The sequence below is a fragment of the Sphaerodactylus townsendi genome, linkage group LG16 (genome assembly GCF_021028975.2).
Source record: "Sphaerodactylus townsendi isolate TG3544 linkage group LG16, MPM_Stown_v2.3, whole genome shotgun sequence".
Taxonomy (NCBI): domain Eukaryota; kingdom Metazoa; phylum Chordata; class Lepidosauria; order Squamata; family Sphaerodactylidae; genus Sphaerodactylus; species Sphaerodactylus townsendi.
The window spans coordinates 30980336-31006549 of NC_059440.1; the positions used below are offsets into that span (position 1 = coordinate 30980336).

A 26214-nucleotide genomic window follows, 5' to 3' on the forward strand; every position below is an offset into this window, starting at 1 on the left:
GGATAGCCTGAAATAAAGGGTGAAGGAGCTACAGTTGGGTTTATTAAGTGAGATCCCCATTGGAAGTTAGATAAGAAATGTTGGGGTGCCAAACTCCTGTACATCTTGTAAGATAAACTGTATACTGATTGCAATGAGCATTTTAATCATTCTATTGTATTATATTAAGTTATGTTGGTATACTGAACCATGAATATCGTATCGATGCTTTGAGCCACCCTGAGCGCGGGCTGGGGTAGGGTGGGATAGAAATCAAAATAAAGTAGCCCAAGGTGGCTTCCCTATGGCATAGGTCTTTAAGGCCTTCACCGGGGGGGGGGGGGGGGGGCAGACAGTGTTGCACAGTAGTTAGAGTACCTGACTAGGGGGATCTGTGGCCAAATCTACTGAGCCAAGCAACTCAACGGGTGACCCAGGTCCAGGTGTGTGTGTGCTCTCTCTCTCTCTCTCTCTCTCTCTCTCTCTCAGCCTAATACAGCCGGGACAACAGAACCAGATGGTAGAACCACGTCTGCTCCTGAGCTCCTTTGAGGAAGGGTGAGATGAAAATAAGACAGACAGCCGAATCAAGCCCTTCTAATCTTGGGATCCTGATAAAAAAGCAACACAGGTCTACAGAAGGCAAAAGCTTTGAACTATGTATTTGAACCATTACCTGGAATTTCCAGATCAGTGCAAATTCCAGATGTTTGCAACCATTTTAAAGGGCAGGGACATAATGTAAACTCTTTGCAAAGGCCCCCAGTTTCTACTGATCAGTCAAACGTGGAGGAGAGTAATCCCATTGGCGGCAAAGCGGGGGTCACACCCTAATGCTCAGAAATCTGGGCAGAAAGACCGGGCCAAGAGGGGGAAAATAAAACAAAAGAACCCCCGTTCGTTTAGTGCTGGGATGCAGGAACACGGCATCTGGATCCAATCTGAGGGTCCCTCGCCACAAAAGCTGAAGCAAGTTATCCAAGGGAGGAGGAGGGGGGGTTAGATATATCACAAAGGTGTAGGAGCCAGGAGCAATAAAAACAACTTCAAAGCTTCCCACAAGACTTAGGTTTTGGGCACGCCACAGATACATCCAGACACAGCTGGAAGCACTGGAAGGAAAAGGGCTCACAGCCACTGGAAGAAGCAGCTGTGAACCTCACCACAAGTGGTCAGGAAACACAAGGACAGTCAGGCCATGAGTGTGGCTGAAGGCATGGAGAAGTGGCAGCCCCTCTTCCTAACTCTTGCTGCAGCTGCGGTTTTATGGATGTCTGTACTGCATGTAATGCAGCTGTTTCAAATCCAGAGTATTCAGCAAGCAAAAATACAGCAACGGCAAGTGATTTTAGAATTGCACAGCAATCTTGGGTTGAGAGCACCCCCCAAATGCTAAAGACCACAGATGTATAAACTCGACTGGATATAAAAATCTAAATGTTGCTCTACTGAGAATGAGCGTCCTGTTGTGAGCATGCATGAAGCCCCACATGGTACTTCCGTGCCATCCTCCCCTCAGAACCTGCTACAAGCAACAATGGAATGGGCCAAAGAAGTATGGCAGCCTGGATGGTGAGACAGATGCAGAAGAAGCACCCAGGGCAGGAGTTGAAGCTGGCCCAACGGATTTGAGTTGCCTTGTTTTGCCCCTAGAGCAGGGGTTTGCAACCTGCGGCTCTCCAGATGTTCGTGGACTACAATTCCCATCATCCCCTGCCAGCACAGCCAATTTGTCATGCTGGCAGGGGCTGATGGGATTTGTAGTCCATGACATCTGGAGAGCTGCAGGTTGCAGACCCCTGCCCTAGAGATACCAAAGTAATCCTACAGGGAAGGAGCCGTGCATTGAAGAGCGGCCTTGCATGGAGTCAGACCACACCTAGCCTCGTGTCACCTGCTCTGACCAGGTCTTCCTCTTTTCCTGTTGCATTCATCCTTTCCTAGATGCCCTGCTGGACTCCAAAAAGGCCAAGAGATGCTGAATGGATCAAAAATATGGGGGCGGGGAGGTTGGCCACCACCGGCTGACAGAGGAGCACACGAGATTTCAAAGGTCCACATAGGTCTCCACCAGAACAAAACACAACAGAAGCTTGCGTAAGACCAAAGCCTGTGTTGACATTACGGTGAAATGGCTTATGGCTTCACAGACAGCTGCCATTTACAACAGCCAAAGGGATAGAGGCAGGTTGGAAGGGCTCAAACTGGAGCTCACAAATACCTTGAGGATGGAACTGAACCAGGGGAGTCAGCCACTGGAGGTCACTGGGACAAAAACACCCTCCTGAGCCGTCCAACCTGACTCCTCTGTTGCCAGCTGAGAAGGAACCTTGGCCTCGCTTCTATGGCAGCAGGGCTTTGGGACAGGACAATTCAAAGGTGGGGCCAAAACACACACACCCTTCCATGTGAATGGTGGCAGGAGAGCACCCCTGAATGGGGAGAGGGGGGGACTTCACAAGGTCTCATGTGGAAGCTATCCACATGGTCACTCAGCGTCCCACCAGAAGTTCACAGCTCCTCCTGTCTTGGTTTAAGGGACCAGCACAACCAACCCAGAACAGCACAAAAGGCCGTTTAAAAATATGAAGCACTGTCGCTAAAGAGGCACCTCCCAAACGATGAGCCCAGGCCAATGTCCGAGCCCTGCTACAGAACCCACAAGAGCAACAGCTCAGGGAAACTCACCAAAAAAATAAAAAAAAATCCAGCCATCTGGCATTCCCGTGTGCATGCTGCTCCCCTCTCCTGACCTCCAGAACACACGTTCTGCTTGTGCCTTTTGAAATGTTCATTTGCGGTTGCTCTTAGTAACATGCCTGTTACCCCTCTGGCATAAACAGAACAGAGCAGAACTATTTTTGGGATGCTTTTTCAAGCGCCACTTACAACATCCTCTAAAAGGCAGGATGTTTAGAGATCCAGTTGCCCAGCGGCTGAGCACACACACAGACCCACACGGCACCTGCTCTGCGAAGCCACAAGAGGAACCCTGCAGGGAGGGCCGCTCCAGGACCACAAACTCCGCCCACGGCAAAGCGGTCTGGGCCTAAACAAGCGACTTTTCAGAATTTAGCCACCACAGGAGGAGACAGGCAAAGGCAGCGGTTCAAAGGGCTTCTCAACAAAAAGAAGGATCAATTTTTAAAGCCACTAGAAAGAGCTGGACCAAGGAACTGCAGAGCTGGACTTCTAGAGTCTCTTCTGCTCTAGAGTCTCTTCTGCTCCCTTCCGGCAAAGGCCGCTTCAGCTCTTGAAAGCTCGGAGTTCCCCACTCAACCTCCAAATCTTGTTGGTCTCCAAAGGGCTACGGGGACTTGAATTTAGCTGTTCTGCTTTTCAGGTCTGACTTGGGCCATTTCTAAGGTTCAGCTGAAAAACACGGACACAACTGTGGTGGCGTGAGAGCCGATGGCCAGCTCCCTTCTCCCATTTCCCTCCCCTGTGTTTTCAAGTCCTGGGCAAGTGCAAGGAGGCTGTCCGGGATCAGGCCGCTACAGGCTGCAGAACTGCGAGGTCTTCAGTCCACTGCTAAAGACCCTCAGGTCACAAAAACTCTGATATCCTGCCTCTGAAGATGGAGGTTCATTTTGCGACCACGGCTAATAGACTCCTACACGCGCCATTTATCCTTTTAATCCCTTTCAAGTGCCACACCAGCCAGTGGCCATCCCCATAGCCCAGGAGTCAGCAACCTGCGGCTCTCCAGATGTTCATGGACTACAATTCCCATCAGCCCCTGCCAGCATGGCCAATTGTAGTCCATGAACACCTGGAGAGCCGCAGGTTGCAGACCCCTGCCATAGCCAGAAGCAGCAGATTTTGTAAGTTAGCTGCAGCACACAGAGAGGTCTCCCTTCCTGGTGGACAAAGTTCTGTCAGTACAGCTGGCTCCAAAACCACCTGTCTACTAAAAACGTTGAGAATTGTGCCTGTCCACACACAGAGACCTGAGGAAACGGCCTTTGACCAGGGCTTGCTGAACAGTAAATGCTTGTTATTCTAAGACATTCCAAACCTGTGGCAGCAGGTTGCTTCCTGTAGCTTTAGGCTGGTTTGAATTTTAGCTAAGTCCATCTGCAGTTCCATAATTGGGGGGGGGAGGCCACAGAGTGCTACGCTAGGAAGAGCAAAATTCCTTCAACAGGAAAGTACAGCCACATCCTTCTATCAAAAAGCAAGCTGTACAAAATCAAAAAGGGGTTGACAAAAGCAAAGAAGAGGTACATCTTCAAGGATCAGACTGTGGGCTATTTACAAGAGTTAGTGGGTCTTGTCTCAGCTGACGGAGAAATAGACATGCTGCTTCCCCCCTACCACCACCACCCCAAAAAAACCCCCCACAAAAAACCAAAGAGAGAATGCAAGAACTTGTGCCAACGTACAAGTCTCTGTACTGGTCAAAGGCATTGTTTGCTTCCATCTCCAGCTTGCGTAGGCGAGCGGACGGCATGGCACCGTCTTCCAGAGGGGGGTCGTATTTGTTACTCCAGGGTGACCTGCAAGGGAGGGAGAGAGAGAAGAAATGCAGCTAGGAGGAATTACCTTTAAGCCAGCAAACATCTTTTTTTTTTTAACGTAGAAGGTGCTGCTGTGCCACAAAAGGGTCTTGTATTATTAGTAGGATGTGGGAAGGTGAACTAGGGAAAAACTCATTACACGGTACATCTAAACAGTTTTCCCTGCCACTTTAAACAACAGCTGCCCAAGTCTAGAACAGGTAACCACTGAGCGGGTGTTCAAGGCTCTGCACACATACACACACCCTGCTAGCTCTTTAACAAGGTGGGTTTGATTTAATTGTGGTTAGCAGATCTCTTCTGCAGAGCACGGGAAAGGAATTTCAGAGCAATACAACCATAACTTAAAGCTGTTCTGGCTAGCAGAATATGTCCTTCCCCTCCAAATTCTTTTTTTTTTTTTAGGAGACAGAATGCTAGCTGCAGCAGTAATTTTATCCACAAGAAATTCATAACATTGCCCCCCAAAACTGTTTTTATAGCAGACAAGCACTCAAAGCACATTTAAGGGCTTAAATGGGAAGCCGTTTTGAAGAAAGACAGATGGACCGGCAGACCCGCTTGAGTTTCGAGAGCTGGGCTCCGAATTCCCCTACACCAGAGAATCTTTTCTTTTTCAAGCTAACAGGTTTTCAAACCAAGCTGCTGGCACCGACTTCCCCCCATAAGGATTCCATTTAAGGAAAGTGATCAAAAGTGAGGATAAGAACCTGAGGAGAGAGTCAAGGGGCCTTGGGGGTTTGGGGGTAGGGGGGGTGCTGGCTTTGACTCCTTGAGCAATGCCAAAGGCAGACAGTTCCCAGATACTAGCACTGATAAGCCCATAACCCAAAAAACCCTTCCTTTTCAAACTGAGCTAAGGGACCAAACACTCAAAAGCCAAATGTTTAAACTGACTGCCAGGACAGACGAGGAAATCCACATTGCACGAACAGTGATGTTGCCCTGCACAGATGGAGGGACGGCTGCTCACCTGTATGAGTCTCCATCTCTGTTGTAATCGCACAGGAGGTAGTCCTTCCCCACCACCTTGTCACGAGCAATCTTTAAAGGCTGGTCAACTGAAGACAGAAGATCTTCACAGAGGCTTGGTACCTGAGAAGAGGGAAAGTCAAAACAGACGCTCACAAAAAGTGCTCTGCTGGCAACGCATCTGAGCCAGTTTCCGAAACTAAGGGGGATGCGGCAGCGATTGGCCCACGGGGCACATTCAGCCCACAGTGGATCATGACTGTAAAATGATGGCTCAGTTGCCTCTCCACTTCACCAACCAATGCAGAGTAGGAAAATTTCAGAAGTGGAACAGAGAGCAGAAATGGAACGTTTTCTGGAAATTCTGAAGGTATGGGGGAAAACTCTTGAGAAAGCAAACATTTGGGGTGAAACTGAAATATGCACAATATTTACTTTATCGAGTCCAACTTTCTTTTAACACAAATGCATGATTGTAAGCAAGCAAAAGCGCACTGCTGGGCTTGTTTGTGCAACGTGACAGCATACATGCCTGTGTTGCACAAGCAAAATTGCTAGAGCACCCAAACAAGAGAACTGCTAACTGACCTTCCTACCTTAGCACATGGATCTTAATTTTTGGCATCTGCCTGGATTCTCTTCTACACAGTTATCAGGATTGTCAGCCAAGCCCCTCTTCTGCCTGAATTGGGCAGTACAGAGGAACAGGGCCTTTAAAGGTGTGGAACCTGGACTCAGTCTGGGCAAACCCACCAATACTTACCTGGCAGCAAATTTATCACTTGAACATCAGGCAAAGACTTCTTTCTAACGATTATGACAACTTGCTGGATTTAACACTTACAACAGACTTTGTTGCTGGCCATTTATACGTGGTTATCACTGTCTTGCACCTGAGCCTTCGGGGAAGGCGGTATATAAATATAAATATAAATAAATAAATAAACAATAAATGTCCTACTTCCCCTCAGACCCCTGTTCCCAGAATCCCTGAGAATTCAGAACATACCAACACGGGAGGTTATGGGACTGGGGTGGGGGCAAAATAGCCCAAGAGGGTACGGCATTCCCTTCCACTTCTTCCATTAACAGAATATACATTTTCAACACAAGAACAGTTGTCTGGATAGATCTCCTTCAGTATAAATAATGCTATCGAACTTCCACATGAACGGCACAGACATGCACATGTTTTGTACTGCAGCACACCAACTGTTCCTCACTATTACAGCGCGTGCACACACCCAAGTGCGCACACAGAACCTCTCCAACAACTTCACGTTTTCTTCCATGGCCACTAGTGTGGTCTCAAAGCTAAATGCAGACACAGTCACGATCTCCATTTCTTGCCAATATAGGCCCGTAAAGTGACTGCTAAGGTAGGGGGAGAGGGAGAAGAGAAAAAGTGGTAAATATTTACAATGGAGTGGAAATCCAAGCTCTGCAAAGAGAATAAGCTGCCCATGAACGGCAACTTCATTTTTTCCACTAGCTCATGCTCTGGGTGGAGTTTAATATACTTTCCAGGCTCCCTGCCAAACATTACCCTGCTGGTTAAATTCTTTTCCTCTTCTTTAAAGCCACATTTACCTGATATACGAGTCATTCTTTCAAGAAAGGCCATCTCAGAAAGCTCGTGGTACAAGCTTCACAAACGCACGAAGGGAGCGGCATCGTGGCCAGGACTTATTTGTTGCCTGACAAAGGCAAGCATTTTTTCTAGCCCACCCGGCCTAGCATACGACAATTGGCCCTTCCCCACCTTCCTCCCATGAGTTCAAGACATGGTTCTCCCTGCTTCCATTCTATTCTCATGAAAGCCCTCCTTGTAGGGTAGATCAGGCTTCAAAGGTACAACTGGCCCAAGGTCACCCACTGAGTTTTTTGGTCAAGTGATGATTAGAACTCATGTCTTCTCAGTCCTAGTCCAAGACACTAAGCACTACACGATGGTGACTCATATATCTATTAGCTGGGACTCCTCCTTAGTCGGAGATCCTTATGGACTGATTTGGGAAGAAATGAAATAAAACAAATCACACAAGAACTAGCCATAAGTTGCCCACAGCTCTCCAGGATGCAGATAAGTACCCTCACTGAACAAGCTTTCAAGCCCCACAACGGGTAAGGATTTATGGGGGATTTGCAATTCTCTGGTGCACACAGGAGGACCCAAGACCCCCTCCGAGCACAAGAGACAAGTTTCTTAGAAACCAGGGATGTTTTTTGTTCCTTAAGACGGGCGATGAATAGGCCTTCTATCTGAGCCTGAGCTGCAAAAGGGTGGCAGCGTTTTGAAGGGCCAGGGAGCTCAGCTGTACACAAAGAGAAAGACAAATTGAAAGAACAGGGCCACCATCTTGTCGAACAAGGAATCCGTTGTCCTTCTGAAATGCTAATCTGGCAGGAGTTAGTGAACCAGGTACTGGGACAAAGTTTTAATTAAAAATAAACCGTACTTCCTACCAGCAAGACAAGCAGTCACCTGTGCGTCGGCGGAAACCAGACACGGTTTGGAGCAGCCAGCCAAACGCTTCCTTCCTGCTTGGAAGTCAGGACACTGACCAACTAATTTGCCATTCCTGAAACGTGATTAGACGGGGAACGGGGTCAGGTAATTGCAAAGTCCTCAGATCTGTATGGAAAATGGGAGTGCCTTGTATTTATGTTTGAAAGGTAAGATCTCCTCGCTTTTTTGTTAAGTGGAGACATGGAGGATCCGGCACCTGAAAGTTATTCCTACTCTAAGCTTGTGTCTGTTCTGGGGCACAGGGGGGGAATACATCACCCCAGAAATCAATAAGTTGCTCGTTTATTGTGATGAACTGCAGCTTGAGATTAAAAAAAAATCCCTGGAAACGTAGAAGTATTTGGCCCTGCTTCCCAGAGGTACTTTCTGACCACTGTCGAAGGTGGGGTGCTGGACTAGACGAGCCTTTCTGCCTGATCCGGTAGGAATCCAAACTGCTTTAATTTGCACAAGTGTGGACATGCTGTGTTGTGATTCGGCCTGAAGTCAGAATCTCAGGCCCCACATCGTCCTCTTGCAGAAGACTGTGGGCTCCACCTGAGACAAAGTAGATGCGCAAGGCCACCACCTAAGTGAGTTTGTGGCAAAGGTAAGAAATTTTAAATGGAAACCTCCCCAGTCACTCTTAACCACTGAACCACACTGCCCTCTATCAAGGGGAAGCAGCGTGGTGAGGAACTGATCAAACCCTCCGCGGTTGCAGCAGGACACCGGAGAATTAGCATGTAGTCCAAACACACTGCTGGATGGCTGCCATTCATTGTTCTGGGGAAAGTAAAGTGCTACATGAGAGCCCCTTCCCTGGAGGTCCTTGCAATGGAGAAGTTCTGCAGACTTATGATGGGTGGCACGGGGCCAGCATATCAAGAACTGCTGCTTGTCTGAGCTGACGTTTGTCATCCCAAAACCACCACAGGGGCCGTTCAAAATGACAAATGCATAAAGGCAGCATGGTTAGAGATGTCACTGGCCACATCGGAGGCCATCGACACTCACTGATCGGAGACAGCAAGGACCAGAACCAGGAGACAGAAGACATAAAGCTGCACACTCAGCCGGCCACGAAAGCCAGCACACGGGCAAACTGACAGCTGCAAGGCGAGAACTTCCACCTCACACTACCAGATTTGGCAGCTTTCAAGGTCAGGTAGGAAAATGGGCATCTCACTGACTTCCAGCCATGAAAGCAAAAAAGGAATTATCATGCTGACAGGAAGTCCACCTCAGAACACCAGTGGCTGGGCATGATCAATGGGGGAAGCCTCTGTCCCAGCATTTGCTGGGACAGAGTGGGTGCCGGCATTCTATAAACACCTGCTTTCCTCAAACTGCTTTCCGCAAATGACACGGGAAGTTTGGTTACCTGAAATGCAAATCAAGTGGTCATCTTTACTCAGCATTTCAAAGACCAAGATCTGGCTCTCTTCTCTGAAATGGGGTTTTCTTCCCTGCGTGGTTTCCATGCAGAAGACCCTGGTTTGCTTTCAGAGGACATCCTCAGTGAACTCCACCAACAGCAGCAGCAGCAGCAGCAGCAGCAACGAGGCGAAAGACCCCAAATGGGACTGCGGGGATGCTGGGAGGCCAAGACAGCCACACTAGTCTGGTGCTGTAGGTACAGTGGTGCGACTATACCACAGAAGGGGGGGGGGGGGCAGATGTACCACTGAAGCCGACATTCTTCTAAAATAAGATTTCTTGCAGCAAAGACATCTGACGGTTTAGCTGCATTTCAAAGTTTAAAAGCTCCGGCTCCCATTTGAATTCTTACAGGACTGATGTCATCACGTGAAAGCGAAAAATCAGAGCCTGTCAAATTTGGTCTGAAAACTACTTGAAGGTCTGAGCCAGCAGAAGCCAGCCAGCAGCTCCATCGCAACAAATTGAACTGGCACCTGTCCCCCTGCCTGCTCTGGACCCCAGCCATTTCGGAGCTGCACCTAATACAGTTTTGTTATAATTCTACTGAGCCATCTGACAATATTTAAGAAGTTTCCTCTTGTGGCAGAAAACAGGGCCAGCCCAACGGATGTTGTGAAAATGGGGGAACACCAACCACCAGGGCAGCTCTGGTTCATGCACACCATTACTATGGCTGCGGCGGTATCATGAGCACACAGGGGCAACCTTTCCATTCCTGTGGCGGCTCGGACACCCGCATGGGTACTCCTCTAGTTCAATGGGGAGAAAGAAATGGGTAACACAGCACTTGGGATACACTGGAGGATACACTGTGTACAGTTCTGAGCACCACAATTCAAGAAGGATATGGACAAGCTGGAACGGGTCCAGAGGAGGGCAACCAAAATGGTCAAAGGTCTGGAATCCATGCCCTACGAGGAGAGACTTAGGGAGCTGGGTATGTTTAGTTTGGTGAAGAGAAGGTTAAGAGGTGCCATGATAGCCATATTTAGATATTTGAAGGGATGCTGTGTTGGGGAGGGAGCAAGCTTGTTTTCTGCGGCTCCAGAGACTAGAACCAGGAGTAATGGGTTCAAGGTGGAGAAAAGAGATTCCACCCAAACATCAAGAAAAACTTCCTGTCAGGGCTGTTCGACAGTGAATGCGCTTCCTCGGAGAGGGGTGGAGTCTCCTCCTTCGGAGGTTTTTAAGGAGAGGCTGGATGGCCATCTGTCAGGAGTGGTTTGATGGTGTGTTCCTGCATTGCAGGGGGTTGGACTTGATGGCCCTTGGGGTCTCTTCCAACTCTAGGATTCTGTGACCTTCAGCAAACAGGGCTCTCGGATTCAATCCCACCTCTAACTACCGACATTGCGAGATGGGGATCAAAAAAAGACGATGCAGTCCATAAAAATACACTCTTGTAATGCTCATAAGAAGAACAGAACTGACCAATAAGTTCACTCATCTGATATGACCAACAGCTGCCCTCTGTGACAATGTCAAAGCATCAGGCCTCCGGCACACCAAAGCTCAAACGCACGAGTTCTGAAGTGTCCTCATAAGCTAGCTACCTTTTCTCTCCCCTCTGCCTTTTATTGTGGGTTGGAAAGCCTGAAATACGTAGGGCTGAAAAAACTAACCTCCCTTTTTCCAATCAGACTGACAGAACACAGATGTGAGCAAACATCTGTCAACACCCTCCCACATGTTCCCAGCTTGCCAATCCTGTCACTCCCCAAAAGCCTTGCTTGACGGGATCAACACTATGAGCACCACCAATCACCCATAAACTGGGCTATTTCGGAAGAGTGCAGCCTTGAAGCTTATTCACTTGCAAGATTGGTTTTGACGCTGCAGTCTTGACTTTGCATTAAAGTCCCAGCTTAAGCGTGGAGGGGGATCAAGAGGTAGAGCTTTTCCTGAACCTCATCTCTGTAACTGCAGGAAAATAGCAGTCATTTGCAATGCCTCTTCACAAAAACGCCCATGAAAAGAGAGGACAGCATGTCTGGGGAAGCCTAGCTTTCCCTAACATGCCAGCTTGCCAGAAAATCTTCAGACATACCACTCTCCAACAGCAGCCTGAAATGGACCAGACCAGGAGGAGCTTGATCACTGGAGAATGCTGCATGTGTAAATTGTGCAACCAGTATCTTGGACAAGGCTTTAAGATCTTTTTTTTTAACCACTGAAGTTTTTCAGCGCAAGACATCCTGACAGCCAACGCAGCCTTCCCTGACACCCAAGCCTAGCATCGGCCCCCTAAGATGCTCCTGGCCTGGAGAGTACTTTCTACAAAAATCAGGCTCAACCAATAGGGAAAGCAGGACATAAGAAATCCTCCTGAGTCAGACACACTCTGCACTCAGCTCTGTGGCTCCTGCTGAGCGTTCTGAAATGGGCATCATGGTTTATGTTCCTCCATGCCAAGAGGTTCTGATTTAGAAGTATTTCATTAAGATCTTGTCACAGGGCCCAACAGCAGGGGGGGACGGGGACAGGGGTTGAATTAAAAGTTTTGGAAGCAGCACCATCTCAAACAGATCCAGGCATCTCACAAAGACACTTGCCGAGATGCCACCTGCAGCCCAATTTCAACCGAGTCCCTCTTTAGTCGCCTGCACCAGTTCAAAAAAGCCTCGCCATTAATTCCAAACATCCCAATGCTAATCTTTCCTAAGCTCAAAACATTCCCATTTACAGCAATGCTTGCCGAGTGGAAAACTGGCTCACGCGGAGAGGTAATTGGCTAATTGAGCCAAGCCCCTGCGATCTCAGGCCAAACAGCCACTCTTGTAGCTTGGCGGAGCCTCGGTGAAAGCTGACTCGAGAACCACCTGAAAACTTACAGCAAAGTGCACCGTGCCCAATGCACTCAGCATCTTCCTGAAGGAACGCCAAGTTCATAAAGGCCGCCCTTTTGAACCCACAGAGCTGTCAGCAGCCGCCCCCTCCCCTGTCAAGATGTTCAATTAGGCTGGGGAGAAGGGAAGGCCCTTCCGTCGTCCAACGTCACAGCAATGGCTGACATTTGCTAGCCCTCTCCCTTGTAGACACCAGGAATCCAAACTGCAAAGACAATCTCTCTCTCTCTCTCTCTCTCTCTCTCTCTCTCTCTCTCTCTCTCTCTCTCTCTCTCTTTCTTACACACACACACACAGTTTTAAGCTTCCCCACAACGTAATTACTCTTATCCTGGAATAAGCATTTGATTTAAGACATGTACAACACCGTTCCTCTGCCAAACATCCACAGGAGCACAGAACGTGGATTAGCATGTTGGTCCTTTATTAAAAAATAATGCGCTACCTGCAAGCACTTCCAGGCAGACTATTGGTGATGTACACCTCGTTTAAAAGAGAACTTCACAAGAGAATGTGAAACAACGCAAACAAAAAAAGAGGGTGCAGCCAAATTCTAGGCCTGCAGAACAGAGAACACCCACTGACTTGACTTGGCACTCTGTGGCCCGAGACACAAAACTAAAACTCACTTCTAGGTCCAGCCCACCTGGAAGACCTCCAGTACTGGTCCCAGTGAGCTTGCGCTGGAAGACCTCTAAGTCAGAGGTGTCCAACTCTGGCGCTTCAGATGTTCATGGACTACAATTTCCATCAGCCCCTGCTGGCATGGCCATGCCAGCAGGGGCTGATGGGAATTGTAGTCCATGAGCATCTGAAGCGCCAGAGTTGGACACCCCTGTTCTAAGTGAACCAGATTTTGCTGTCCACCCAAAAGCAGGTGCCTCCGGCTAGAGGGAGGGAGAGGAGTCCGTTTCCAGTTCTGCCAAGACTGTATGCAGCATTCGCTCTTCTGCAGAGGAGTGAAAACTTGGGTGTGGCGGAGTACTAGATCAAATCGGCTTTTGACATCTAAAGGATTTTTGTGGTGGACAGTTGCACGCTTTCATGTGTTGGAAGTTTAAGTGGAACCTAATTTTTCTTGTTAAAAAAATGCAACGGCTCTGCCTCCAAGACCAGTTTTCATGGGATGTCACCGCGGAAGGGTGACTCAGACACTATCAGTTTTCTACGGCTAAGCAAACAAGACTTGTTTTAATGTTCACCTTGGGGCAGGGAGGGAGGGGATATTCAGATCAATTAGAGGTTTTTAAAGAGAGGCTGGATGAACATATGTTGGGAGTGCTTTGATTGTGTGTTCCTGCATGGCAGGGGGTTGGACTGGATGGCCCTTGGGGTCTCTTCCAACACTGCCTGTTAGCTAAAGTTCTACCAAGACAAGAAGAATGGAGAGTTCCTCCCACATACCCAGAAGATAAGCTGGCCGGGCCACACCATTACATCTTATATGTTATGATAGACAGTGCAAAGGAGGATCATATTATCATAGTTAGAATACCAAAGCACGTGGCACTTTGCAATCAATACATGTTCGTGCCCCAAAGACTTCAGCTGGAAAGGACAGCGAGAGCGGAGGCATTCTGACCTGGGAAAGGGGGGTGATACATCAGCCTTCCTCATTTACAGTCTCTGGCACAGGATGGACCACAGTCTGGTAGATGGACACGTCTATACAGTGAGGGTAAAAACCTGTCCTACAAGGAGGGACACCCCCCTCCCCTCAAATTAGTGGCAGCCTTTCCATTAGAGGGGAGGAGGTAAAGGGACGCCACCATGCTAGGGTGGGGCCAAGTTGTTTGCAGCTGAGCTAGCACTGACCTATGCAGACAGATCCTAGGCTCTGCTCTTGGTCACACTTGAGTTTGAGGATGGGATGCTGGAACCAGCTCACGCGCAAAGGCCACAGGGGAGGGGGGGATGCCACGGCCACTGGGGCCCAGGCTCCACCGACACAGGTCTTCCTTGTGGTTTAGCCCATTTTCCTAAAAGCAGCCCCCTCCCAACTCACCCCCTCCCACCTCCACGCCACAATTTCTAAAATTCTCACATGCCTCGACAGGCTCTGAGCTGCCCATTTACGAACAATTAGTCATGAGTTTCTGAGCGGAGCGCTTCATGCCTAGGTGAATTACCAGCGCCCACAACCGCTTCTTTCAGGCCAGGCTTCGGGGAGGCCGGTGACTGACAAGGGCTCTAATGAACTCTAATTACCAGCTCGGCAGCCTGAAGCAGCAACAACAGATGTGGGCGAGAGGCCGAGCCACACCACACTGCTAATGAACTGAGGAAGTGTTTGGGGCAGATGAAAGGCGGTGACCCAGAAAGGGCCTCCACCGGCCTCCCCACCAGGCCCTTTCGTGTCACGTTCAAGTTGGGGCACTCTTCCCTGCTGCTGTCAGCAGAATTGAATACAGCAAGCTCAACTCCTCACTCGACAGCGGGGAGGGCGGGGGTGGGCAGGGGGGATGTAGCACTAAGCAGCTTAAACAAAGTCTATATCCTTCTGCTCCACCAGTTCAGTACGACCTCCAGGGTCTGAGGAAGGCTCCACTGGGAAAAGAGGGGCAGCAATCAAACTGCCAGTCTTTCTGGGTGCCCTGCACAGAACAGAGCACACCAGGTGCCCTTGGCACTGCCTGCCCCGTAGCAGGTGCCCAGCCTGGCCGGAGGCCCAGGACTCCTCTCAAAGAGGACCTGGGGCACAAGGCACGCCCACAAGTCGTAAACTTAGCAGGAAGGTTTCTTACAGAACAGCAGCACCGGATTTTATTATATGTATTGATATGCTGGAAGCCGCCCTGAGACCATGAGGGGAAGGGGGGCAGAGAAATGAAAAAATAAAAATAAATTAATGATAATAACAAGCCGATGGTGACTCCCATCTCCCCACGGTCTGCCACCCTTCCTTTGTCAAACTGAGCAGCCTAACAGGGGCAGCTCTGGAGACCCCTCCCCTCCAGGCCTTAATGCTGATTGTAGCCCAAGTAGTGCACCAGACATGGCCCCTCGCATGCAACACAACACTGGCACATGGCCTGACCCCTGGATGGGCCAATGCCAGTAGGGACTGGGTCCGATAAACCAGGCCTTTTCTTCGGCTCCAGAAGCCACCCCCAAAAATTCAGCAGCCAGAGTTCTTTCTCAGCTTCAGGGCTTTCTATTTTAACGGCCATGCTCTCTCATTATGGCTATCACAAAACCCAACCCTTCAGTCTGTCGTCTTTTTTTAAAGCTACAACAAAAACACTGTAGTGTATAAATAAATGCAAGGTAACTGTAATTGTCATCACGACAACAAACAAACAAAACCCCTCGGTCCCTCACCTCATAAGCTTTGTTCTTCTACTGAGAATCAGCCAGAGGAGGGCTTACCTGGGATCCTTAGAATAAATGACTGACAAAAATTGCCAGATGAAATTTCTGGGCAATCCGAGTCAAACCCTGGTCAAGAACCCTGGCGGCCAGGAAAGAGGTCACCTCAGACATCATGAGCGGCGGTCAGCTGTAGACGTCCACTTTCCATCTAAGCACATGGGAGGCGGTGAGTGTACGAGGCTCATACCTGAGTGGGATCAGACCTACTGAGAGGTTCAGGCACTGCTGTACACCATACTGAAACTTCTTAAACCACAGTTTAGCAAACTGTCAAACCATAGTTTGTAACTCGCAGAGGCTTCTAATCTGCAAACCACAATTTGGTTCGGCACAATATCTGGAAAGCCTAGCTGCACTTCTGGAGCTCACTGTGCCTAACGAAGGGAGTGCTGAGCACAAGGAGAACAACGAAAGCAAACAGACAGCTGTGAACCACGACTTCCCTGTGTTGCACACCAGGAAGTCAAACAGCGATTTGAAGCAAACTCGGCACCCGCTTCAAGTTTGATCACAACATTTTAACTCAACCGGAGAACGCCCCAACCTTCTTGCTAGCTCGAGAGGCGTTGCACTCACCAAATCGATCAGATCGCTGAGGTTCTTCTCAATCTGCTGGGGAGGCAGACGCCTCATCAAATCCAAGGCACAATCCAGCTGCTGGTCACTCTGGGGAAAGGAAACACAGTCTGAGTCACTCTCAGGGAACAAGGAACAGCACACAAAGATGGAAACCTGCCTCGTTCAGAATCAGACCATTGCTCTAATTAAGCCCAGAACTGTATTGTCGAAGGCTTTCACGGCCGGATTCAATTAGTTCTGGTGGGTTTTCCAGGCTATGTGGCCGTGGTCTAGTGGATCTAGTTCCTAACGTTTTGCCTGCATTTGTGGCTGGTATCTTCAGAGGTGTATCACAGAGGGAAGTCTGTGTGTAACAGTCACAGTGTGTAACAGACTGCCCTCTGTGATACACCTCTGAAGATACCAGCCACAAATGCAGGCAAAGCGTTAGGAGCCAGATCCACCAGACCACGGCCACACAGCCCAGAAAACCCACCAGAACCAAGCCCAGAATTGTTTGCTCTGCCTCAGGGATCTCTGGCAGAGGGTCTCTTCCCAACCCCAGCGACCCATCAGCAACAGTGGGTATTCCTGCACAATAAACATAAGCATTGCCATTGACATATATCAACCAATCCCAGTATTGTGTGCACATCCCAAGAACAAAGTCTGTTATTACTAGGAGAAAAACACATTGCAGGACATTTTTGGTGGCTTCTCTCCTGTAAGGAAATCCATTCGCCAGACAAGCATAAGGATGTGTTTTTGTTGGTTTTTCAATAACTATGCAATTTCCATCCAAAAACCCACCCAAAGTACTCCAAGCCCACTATCGGCTAGCCCAAATAGTGTCACCTCTGAAAAATGCCCCTTGCTTTCTAGAAACCCAGTGACCCCACTCCTGTTACGATGGCTGGCCAGAGAGGCAGAGTGTTGCGCGCACCGTCTCCAACAGGACAGCATAACAGAAGTTCCTCCAGGATTCCTTCTGAACTGGCTATGACCACTAGTTCATAGGCAGAGGTGGATGAGAACAGTCTTTCACGACTCCCTCAAAACCAGAGTTTCTTCCAGGTTAAGCAGCAGGCAAGTACATTTTTAGAAACTGGAAAGCAGTGATTTGATTTTCAGACTCTCAGTATACCTCAAGCTATCATTACAGATGGGAGAGCTTATTAGGAGAAACAGGGATGCCATATTTGTCACTAGAGGCGGGAAGAACACAAAGGACTTGAGTGGAGAGACAGGACTGTGCACTGCAAAAAGAAGTTCTGGAATCTGTCACCTGTCCATGGCCCCTTCCCACTCCACGGGGAAGAGCACCAAGACCCTGAAGGGCTGGCTGTTCTGATTCTTTTTGCACACCGTTCTCAACACCGTTGCAAACAGGAGCCAAGAACATGCAGGGCACCATCCATCACCGGCCAATGGTGTCAACGCTTCCTGCTTTTGCCTGAAATGCTAGCCCTGGACAGAATCTCCGGTATGAATTCTTCAGAGGTCAGACCACTGACACCGCGCCACCCTTGCCTCTCGCAGGCAGACAATGGAAGACTCAGAGACTGGGCCAGCAAAGAGGGGGCCTGCTGGGGGCTCCCCAGCTCAAGGAAAAAAATGCACCTCACCAAGCACGCGACAGGAAGAGTGGCCCAGTTGCCTAGAAGAGGTTATTTGCTACTTACCCATATTCGTGCAAGCCTGGGTTCATTGAGGCAATACCAAGCGCACTTACTTGCCACAGGCATAGAAATCTTTGAGTCTGGCAAGGGTGCAACCTCAGGGAGAGCTGGGGCCCCTTTTCCCAATTCCAGAGAAATGTTGGCTTTCGGGTGACTGAGGTTCAGCACAACAAGGACAGAACACCTCCAAGGGCATTTGCTCTGCTAAGCCTTGTAAATCAGTCAAGGTTCAAGGTTTTACCCTCACTGGGGAAGACAGGGGAGGGCAAAGATGAATCAAGGCAACCAAAAGTTCTAGATGACTACAAAGACACAGACCACTAGGCATTAAATCAGGGTTTTTTTGCACAGGATCTACTAACCGAAGACAAACCAGAGCTTCTTCCAGGTTAAGCAGCAGGCAAGTACATTTTTAGAAACTGGAAAGCAGTGATTTGATTTTCAGACTCTCAGTATACCTCAAGCCATCATTACAGTTGGGAAAGGAGTACGCCACCTGTATTATATGGTTCTGGTTTTATTGATTATATATTGAACTGATTTTATACCGTCTTTTAACGTATGTTTTAAGGTTGTTGTTCACCGCCCTGAGCCCCTAGGGGGAGAGCGGTTAATAAGTCCAATAAAATAAATAAAATATATATTTTTAAAATTATCCACGAGGTTTGTGGGCGAGGGGCTTTTCCAGGCGGGGCTGCAACCACTCAAGGACTTCCAGCACCATGTTTGGAAGTGCTGAGGAAGGGGAAAGCATCATGAAATTAAGACAGAGTTGAACATAGTAACTGTGTACAAGCACACATGTGCCCCAGAACACGGAATGCTACTAGCAGGAACTCTTTCCTGTGCAAAAGTTAAGTTTTTGTGTGTTTTTTTTAAACAAGAGGCAGGAATCCATTTCACTCTCTCCTCTTTGTTTCTCCACCGGGGGGGGGGGGGTGTGTGTGCTGCTGTTTAGATTGGCCGAGGAACACGCAACTCTAGCTGCTAACCTCAGAAAGGGGATCCTTCTGACCGCATATTGTCATTGCTTCCCACTGCTTCTTACACATCTTTGTAACAAACCCACAATGGCAAGGTCAGGTTCTTGACTCTGGGATCGTGGGAACACTTGAGAAGATGCTCCCCTACAATGATGCCAGCTGGAATGGTTTAGGAGGGGGAAGGGAAGGGGGAAGGAGAGACATTGAGCCTCACCGATGATTTCCTCCAAGCATTTTCCTATGACTCAGATGTTGGACAGAGAGACCGAAATGTTACACACATCCTCCCAGACTGATGGTTCACTGCTACCAAGCTCAATCATAAGCATGCTAGCCTCGAGTCCATCTGAAGCTACAGTGCATTTCTGTGTGAGCTACCTGCAATCTTCCTAAGGGTCTAAAAAATTCCCAGTTTTCGAGGTCCTAGTCCTTAGAATCTCTCCATTCTCACACACAGAGAATTTGTTTTTCAGTTCATGATTTGTTGCTAAAGTCTTTTGTTTCAGACAGCCAATGTGGAACAGGAAAAGAAAGTCAAGCTTGGACATCAAAAACGTAAATGGCTGGCTCTTCCGACTGTTTTTGTGCACACCTGTTAGATTCAAGTCCAGTCCTATTTCAGAGGCCAGCAATAGTATGAGTTTTTCAGAGTCAGAGCTCTCTTTATCAGATACAAATCTACCTGCACCTGACAAAGGGGGATTTAACTCTAAAAAGCTCATACCCTCAAAATCTTGTGGGTCTTTAAGGTGAAGCTGGATTCAAATCTAGTTCTTCTACTGAAGATCAACATAGCTGCCCTCTGAAACTGTGTATACTAGTAACGCAAAAAAAAAAGGTGACAGTCTACACACTCTTCATTTATAGAACCTCTGCCTGATTACCTGAAAGAGATTCTCGCTCGCTAAAAGTAATAAGACAAATTATTATTTACACTCTAGGGATTGCAGTGGCGTAGCTACCACAGGCCGGGGCAGGGAGCTCTCTGCTCTGAAAGCAGGGAAGGAAAGGCCTCCACAATTTTAAAAAAGGCAACTGTCTGACCTTGTACGGGGCCTGCTGGCCAAGCCAATACCTTCCCGGCTTCAGGGGTTTAGTCTGTACAGCAGATTTCTACCAGTTCAGGAGGGGATTCTTGTGGAGGACTGGAGAAGGCAGATGGAAGCTCTAAATGAACTGTTCATTACAACTCCGGCTTCTGATGATCTCCTAATCCTGGACTGGCTAGATGTTACTGTGAGGCTTTGCCAAGGTAAAGCTCCTTTATTAGGTCTCTTGCAATGATGCTTTGCTTTGCTTTGCTTTCCACGAGTTCTCTTCCTTGGCATGCATCTGATTACACTAGAGCAGATCACAGCATGTGTTTGTGTGCGCTCACACTACAAGTCTATTCTATGCATCTCCCCCTCCACCCCTTGTGCATCTGATAAGACGATAATTCACAGGTTACTGGTTTCAAATTCAGCCACACATACAAAGAAAACAAGGGAGAGAAGACATTAGCAGCTACACAACCACTCCCAGAGGCAATACAGAAGACGAAACAGAAACTTTACTGTAAGATCGAGTTATTTTGGCAAAGGAATGCAAAGGTTTTCAAGTGTCCCCAGATCCTTCTGATGAAGGATCCTTCTGATGCCTGGGACAGATCCTCCTGTTGGTCTGCCTGCCTGCCAGCCGAGCGGAAGTCCACCGGGTGAGCTGCCGCCTGCTGCCACTGGGAAGGAGTGAGAGTCCTTCCCCACCCACCCCATTGGAAACACCTGCAGGGGGTGGGGCCTGGCAGCTACAACAGGAGTTCCACCAGCAGCCCAAGGCAGCCAGCCTTTCAGCCCTGCCTGGGACAGATCCTCCTGTTGGTCTGCCTGCCTGCCAGCCGAGCGGAAGTCCACCGGGTGAGCTGCCGCCTGCTGCCACTGGGAAGGAGTGAGAGTCCTTCCCCACCCACCCCATTGGAAACACCTGCAGTGTGGGTGTGAGCCCCTCGCCCTTCACTCCGGCTGTAGCACTTCTACCATCTCCTACACCCACCACCACTTCTACAAGGTCTACTGGACATTTAGGTGAATTAGTTACCCAGCCCCACATAAGCTATCATCTAAGCCGCTTTAACCTCAACTTTCCCAACCCTATGTTACCACACTTCCCTCCCAAGGTAAGAGGATATTATTGTTGCCAATAGGAATGTTTTGTAGTTATTACCTGTTGTATTATTAGGCGAAATTAGGTAGGTAGTTAGTTGATCAGCCTGGTTTTATACCAGGGTTGGTTAGGCTTCAAAGGAACTAGTTAGGTTTTTAGATAAAGGGAAGTTGCATAATTATGGGGGCACCAACTTTGGGGCTAATGAGGATCCCCGTTTTACGATGGGGCCGGGGCAGATACTGCGTGTGGCTGGCCATATGATAGAATATGTCACGAGAGATACAGTTATGCTGCATGCAACTATTATCCTCAGACCTATCCAGAAAGCGATGGTGGTTGGGATCAGGGATACTCTGCTTAGGTCATTGGTGCTAATCAATGCCAGGTCCATCAACAACAAGACCATGGTACCGAGGATTTTCACCGGTGCCCAGCAGGTGGACTACTGGCAGGTGTCCTGCGAAAACCTGGAGTGCTTGTGAAGGTGGGGACGTGGATAAGCCTTGGTAGTCGGCGCCCGAGGGTTTCAGCGTGCCTTCACCCGATCCGTCGAACACTGGGGCCAGGGTGCCGGGGTGGCATTGTTCATCCGTGGAGTCTATCCTTTAGGGCAGTCCCTGTCCTGGAGATCGCACTGGCATGTGGGGTGTTATTAGGCCTAGAGAGTGGTTGGCCTCCGGAGAGGTTGGCTGTTCTCCTGGTGTACCCGATTAAGCCCTATAGCGCCGGGGAGGGAGGCAGCGCCTAATGCGGCGGCTGCTGGAGGTGGTGTGGGACTGAAGCGTTCGCGGTTCCCACAAACTTATTGTTTTGGGGGACTTCAACATCCGCGTCGGCCTTGCGCCTCATGCATATGCGGCGAGCCGGACCCTAGTGTCATCCATGGCGGCTAGCTAGCCTCTCAGCAATCAACTTTGGCCCCACACCATGAAGTGGCGGTCACCGCTTGCAGCTGGATTTGGTCGCTTGGTCAGGGGATGAACCTGAGTGCATTATCCTCTATCAATAGAGAGTGCCCAATGGTCCGACCACTATGCCTTGAAGGTCGAGGATGGACTTGCATAACACCCGGTCTGAAGCGGCGGGCGATTTTTTGCTCAGCCAGCGGAGATATGAATCACTTGGTTTCCTGGATGCTCTTGCCCGGGGACCCCTGAACCCGCCCGACACACTTTCGGGCGATGAGCAGGTGGAGGACTGGAATGCCCGGCTCTCCAATGCCACGCTCCGATGTTGTTGCCCACGTGCACTCGCCCGTTTTAAACAGCTCCGCTAATGGTATCACGGAGGAGTTAGCGTCAAATGAAGCGAGGGTCTTAGGCGTCCTAGAAGCGAGTGTGGAGGAAATCTCCGCGGCTTGAAGCTTGCTTGCCGAACATCTTATAGGGCGTTTATGAAAGCCTATGAGATATATGGCGTGCGAAGGAAGCAGAAGAGGACCTTCTCCTCCTCCGTAGCGTCCGCTGCGCTCTGCGCCCAATCTCGTAACACAATTGTTTAAGCATAATTCGGTCATTGACCTCCTTGTCCAGAGAGGTCATCAAACTCTCAATTGGATATCAGCTGTGAGGGCATTTGTAGGCTTCTTTGCGGATAAAGGTTCGCGTCAGCTCGCATACATGACCTCCATCCCGCGTTGGCTACAATTAGTGAACTGGAGACTCCCTTGCCCGATCTTCTGGCCCGTGTTTGGCCCAGATTTTCCTACTCTATGAAGCGGCTGTAGACAGGACCTTAGCTGCTGTTAAGACCTACTACCTGTCACTCTACCGGATCCGTGCCCGTCTTGGCTTGTGAAAGCCTGCCAGAAGCCGAGCTCTGACCCCATCTGTTGAAAGTATCATCAATAACTCCCTTGCCAGGCAAGGAGTTTTCCCAGATGGGTTGAAGCGAGGCAGAGGCGGTGAAATTCCACCACTCTTAAAAAAGACCATCGGCATTAGATCCTAGGGATCTGGCCAATTACACGCCCGTTTAGAGATCACTGTTGCCGTTTCTGGGAAGGTAATTGAAGTAATTAATGCAAGAGCAGCATTCAAAGGCTTCCTGGATGACACATCGGCTAAATGACCCCCTTCCAGTCCGGCTTCCGGTGCTGGGCATGGGGCGGAGACTGTTCTGCGTCGCCCGTCCACCACAGATACACTCCGTTACCCATGCAGCTTGACCAAAGGCGGATCCGGTGCTGCCTGGTATTGCTAGATCTTACCGCGGCGTTTGATGGTGGTCGACCATGACCTTTTGACCCACTACCGCCCTGGCTGCCTCTGGAGACACAGGGGGCGCGCGATCCTTCAGTGGTTACTTCATTTCTCCTGGGACCTTCCGGTATCTTAGGGACGCGTCGCCCGTATGTCCCTACTCGACCTCTTAAACTCTCGCGGAAGGCCAATCTATTGAGTAGTCCCTGGCCCCTCGATGATGCGGCTGGCCTCCCACGGGCCAGGGCTTTTACCAGCTCTGGCCCCAGCCTGAATGGAACACTCTCCCCACCAGCTGTGTCCGAGACCCCTCTTGAAGGACCTTACTAATTCGCAGAACCTGTAAAGCGGAGTTGTTCACGCCAGAGCCTTTGGAGGATCCAGCCGTTGATGAATTTGCCCCAATGGCCTTTACATCAGTGCCTTTGCAGCATCTAGAAGGTTTTGCTGATCTTCCCCTGAAGAGGTTTGGAAATGTATGGATCTTAATGGGACGCCATTGCGTGTTAGTTTTAATCTTTCTACTGGATTTTTATTTTACTGCTGCTTTTTTTTAATGGTTTTAGATTATTTTGCTTGTATCGTGCATTTTTTATCTGTATATGTGCATTGTATGGTACTTGCCCAAACCCCTCACGAGGGGGGATGGGAAGTATGTATAATAAATCGAAATAAATAAATAAATAAATAAATAAATAATGACAGAATGGGAAGATTCCAAAGATGATCCAAAGATTCCAAAGATGATCCAAAGGGGCGGGGCTCGACAAATCCCAGTCACCAGGTGACCACAGTGCCTAGCATTTTCAGCAAAGACTGTACTTAGTGTCTCAGCAAAGCTTAGCAGTCATTTTGCATCAAAATGTTTTGTTGCATGGCATTAAATACGCATGGTTCTTATCACTACTTATATGAAAAATAAATTTACATCTTTCCATGAGGGTGGACGAACTCAATCTGCTGAGTAGCTGCTTTCCATAGTGGTTCCAATATTCAATTAAATTGAGTTTTTGAACACAATAATGGAATTACAAGAAACTGGGCAAAAGTGAGACGAGGATGAGAAGTGACCTTATTGTTGTAGAAGTAACAACCAGGCTCGGCCCTGTTTTATTTACATACTTCAACACAGAGTTTTAACAAAAATACAAAACCTATGTAGACATCAGAGTTAGGTCTTGTGGTTGCAGTTACTCTAAAATACGGTCGCTAAAAAAATCCTGGCGACTGAAAAATGAGTCTGGCTCCAACAACCACAGAAAATTCATCAAGGCTGCCTTAGGACCTGGATAGGAAGCAGGTCACAGTGGACTGAGAAGATCTGCTAACAAGGTGTTCATAAAGCTACAGCAGTTGCATTCTCTGAGAAAAAAAACTCAACCCTCCTCTTCCCAGGGAAGGTCAGACGCAAAGACCCCGGACTGCAACGGTGGATTGGCACACAGAGATAGCACAAGTGGAACCCAGAAACAGGGCACTGCTTCCTGAAGAAGCCATCCCAAAACCTACTTGCTAGGTCAGTCCAAAGAGCAGCATTCCCACTTGCAGCCCAGCAGATGCCGCTGGGCGGGCCATCAAGCACAGTACAAAGATGCTAGCCTTCTCTTTCCTTTGGCACTCAGCATTTGGCATTAAGATACACAGCCTCCAAACTGAGAGGTTCCCCCTTAGCTAGCAGCTGTTGATAAGGCTCATCCGCCCTGTGGAGGCCCTTTCTGGGCCACTGCCTTTCATCTGCCCCAAACGCTTCCTCAATTCATTAGCAGCTCGGCCTCCTGCCCACATCTGTTACTTAAACTTAGGGTCACTGGAACCTCTTGCAGCAGAGAAGGCCACTACAGAGTTACTACAGTAATGTTTCTTTTCCACTTTCTGGAATGTTTGGGAAAAGCGAAGCAAAGCTTCTTCTCACACAAATGTAATCTCGGATATCTTCTGCCAGTTTATCTATCCTCCAAACAGCTTGGAATCAAGTTCTACACGACGAACTAAAAGAACCAGATGTGGAAGCCAGAGAAATCTTGCCCTCTTCCAGAAACACTAACACCTTCTGTTATGGCATTTATATTGGGGATAACAGAAGAGATGCTTACTATTCATCAGCACTAACATTAGCTACAACCTGTCTACTTTTCCCCACCCCGAGGAGACTTTACGCAAAAAAATGTTTTTGTATTTGTTAGCCTCTAAGACTGACACCAGAGGAGAGGCACAAGAGCTACCAGCAGGCAAACCGCAGCTTTCTCCCAAGCTCTCCTTGAAGTGCTCCGGTTGTACAAACATATCTGGCTAATTACACTTTTGCCCAGGGCATTTCCAGGACACACTGCTGTCTGTCCAGCCTCTCCAAGGACATGAACACAGATGTAATTGAAATTGTACTGCCTGGGCTCCACAAAAGCACTCCTGCGACAACCTGGGGCAAGGAACAGGTTCCTCCAGGCACCCGTTCATTACAGCCCTCACTCTAAACCCTTTTTTCGAGCTCTACTGTGCTTCAAAAAAGGTCCCCTTTCCACCCTGACAGATCTTCATGAAGAAAAGGTACAAAGAAACAGCAGAGAAAGAAAAGTATCCTCTCCTGCTTTTCCTTCACAGAGCTCAGACTAGCAGACCCAGTTCTCCTCCATTTTTTCCTCAGGGAGTAGGTGCGGTGGTGGGGAGCCTCAGCACTGGAGAAATAATGTCACAGGTACTTGAGGCTCAAACCTCAGTCTTCCCAATCCTAGTGTGAAGCAATGAACTTCATTGGACCCCTCCATGTTCCAGTATTATGGAAGAGAGGTGAAGCTCCTTCTAGCATCAGGCTTAGCTTTATACACTCCTGTCACGTCTGCTTTCATTGCCCCCACAGCCAAATGCCATGAATCAGTTCCAACAGAGAAGCTGCAGCTTTTTAGACCCCCTCTGAACACACTTCTGTTTTAGCAAGGCTTATCTGGTTGCACGTGCTTTAGCGAGGGGCGCTCCTCAAACACCATCAGCAATTTTCTGAAAAACAGAACAT

At 48.9% G+C, this 26214-nt stretch overlaps 1 protein-coding gene across 2 annotated transcripts in view; it reads right to left on the reverse strand.

Moving 5' to 3' along the window:
- Positions 1–26214, reverse strand: part of CAPZB (capping actin protein of muscle Z-line subunit beta) — a 47889-nt gene that overhangs the window by 11781 nt on the left and 9894 nt on the right. For both annotated transcript variants that reach the window (XM_048519135.1, XM_048519134.1), the window contains exons 2-4: positions 16218–16307; positions 5473–5594; positions 4365–4478 (exon numbers count right to left, since the gene is read on the reverse strand). In XM_048519135.1, the coding sequence (XP_048375092.1) occupies positions 4365–4478; positions 5473–5594; positions 16218–16307 (326 nt within the window). The remainder of the gene's footprint in view (positions 1–4364; positions 4479–5472; positions 5595–16217; positions 16308–26214) is intronic.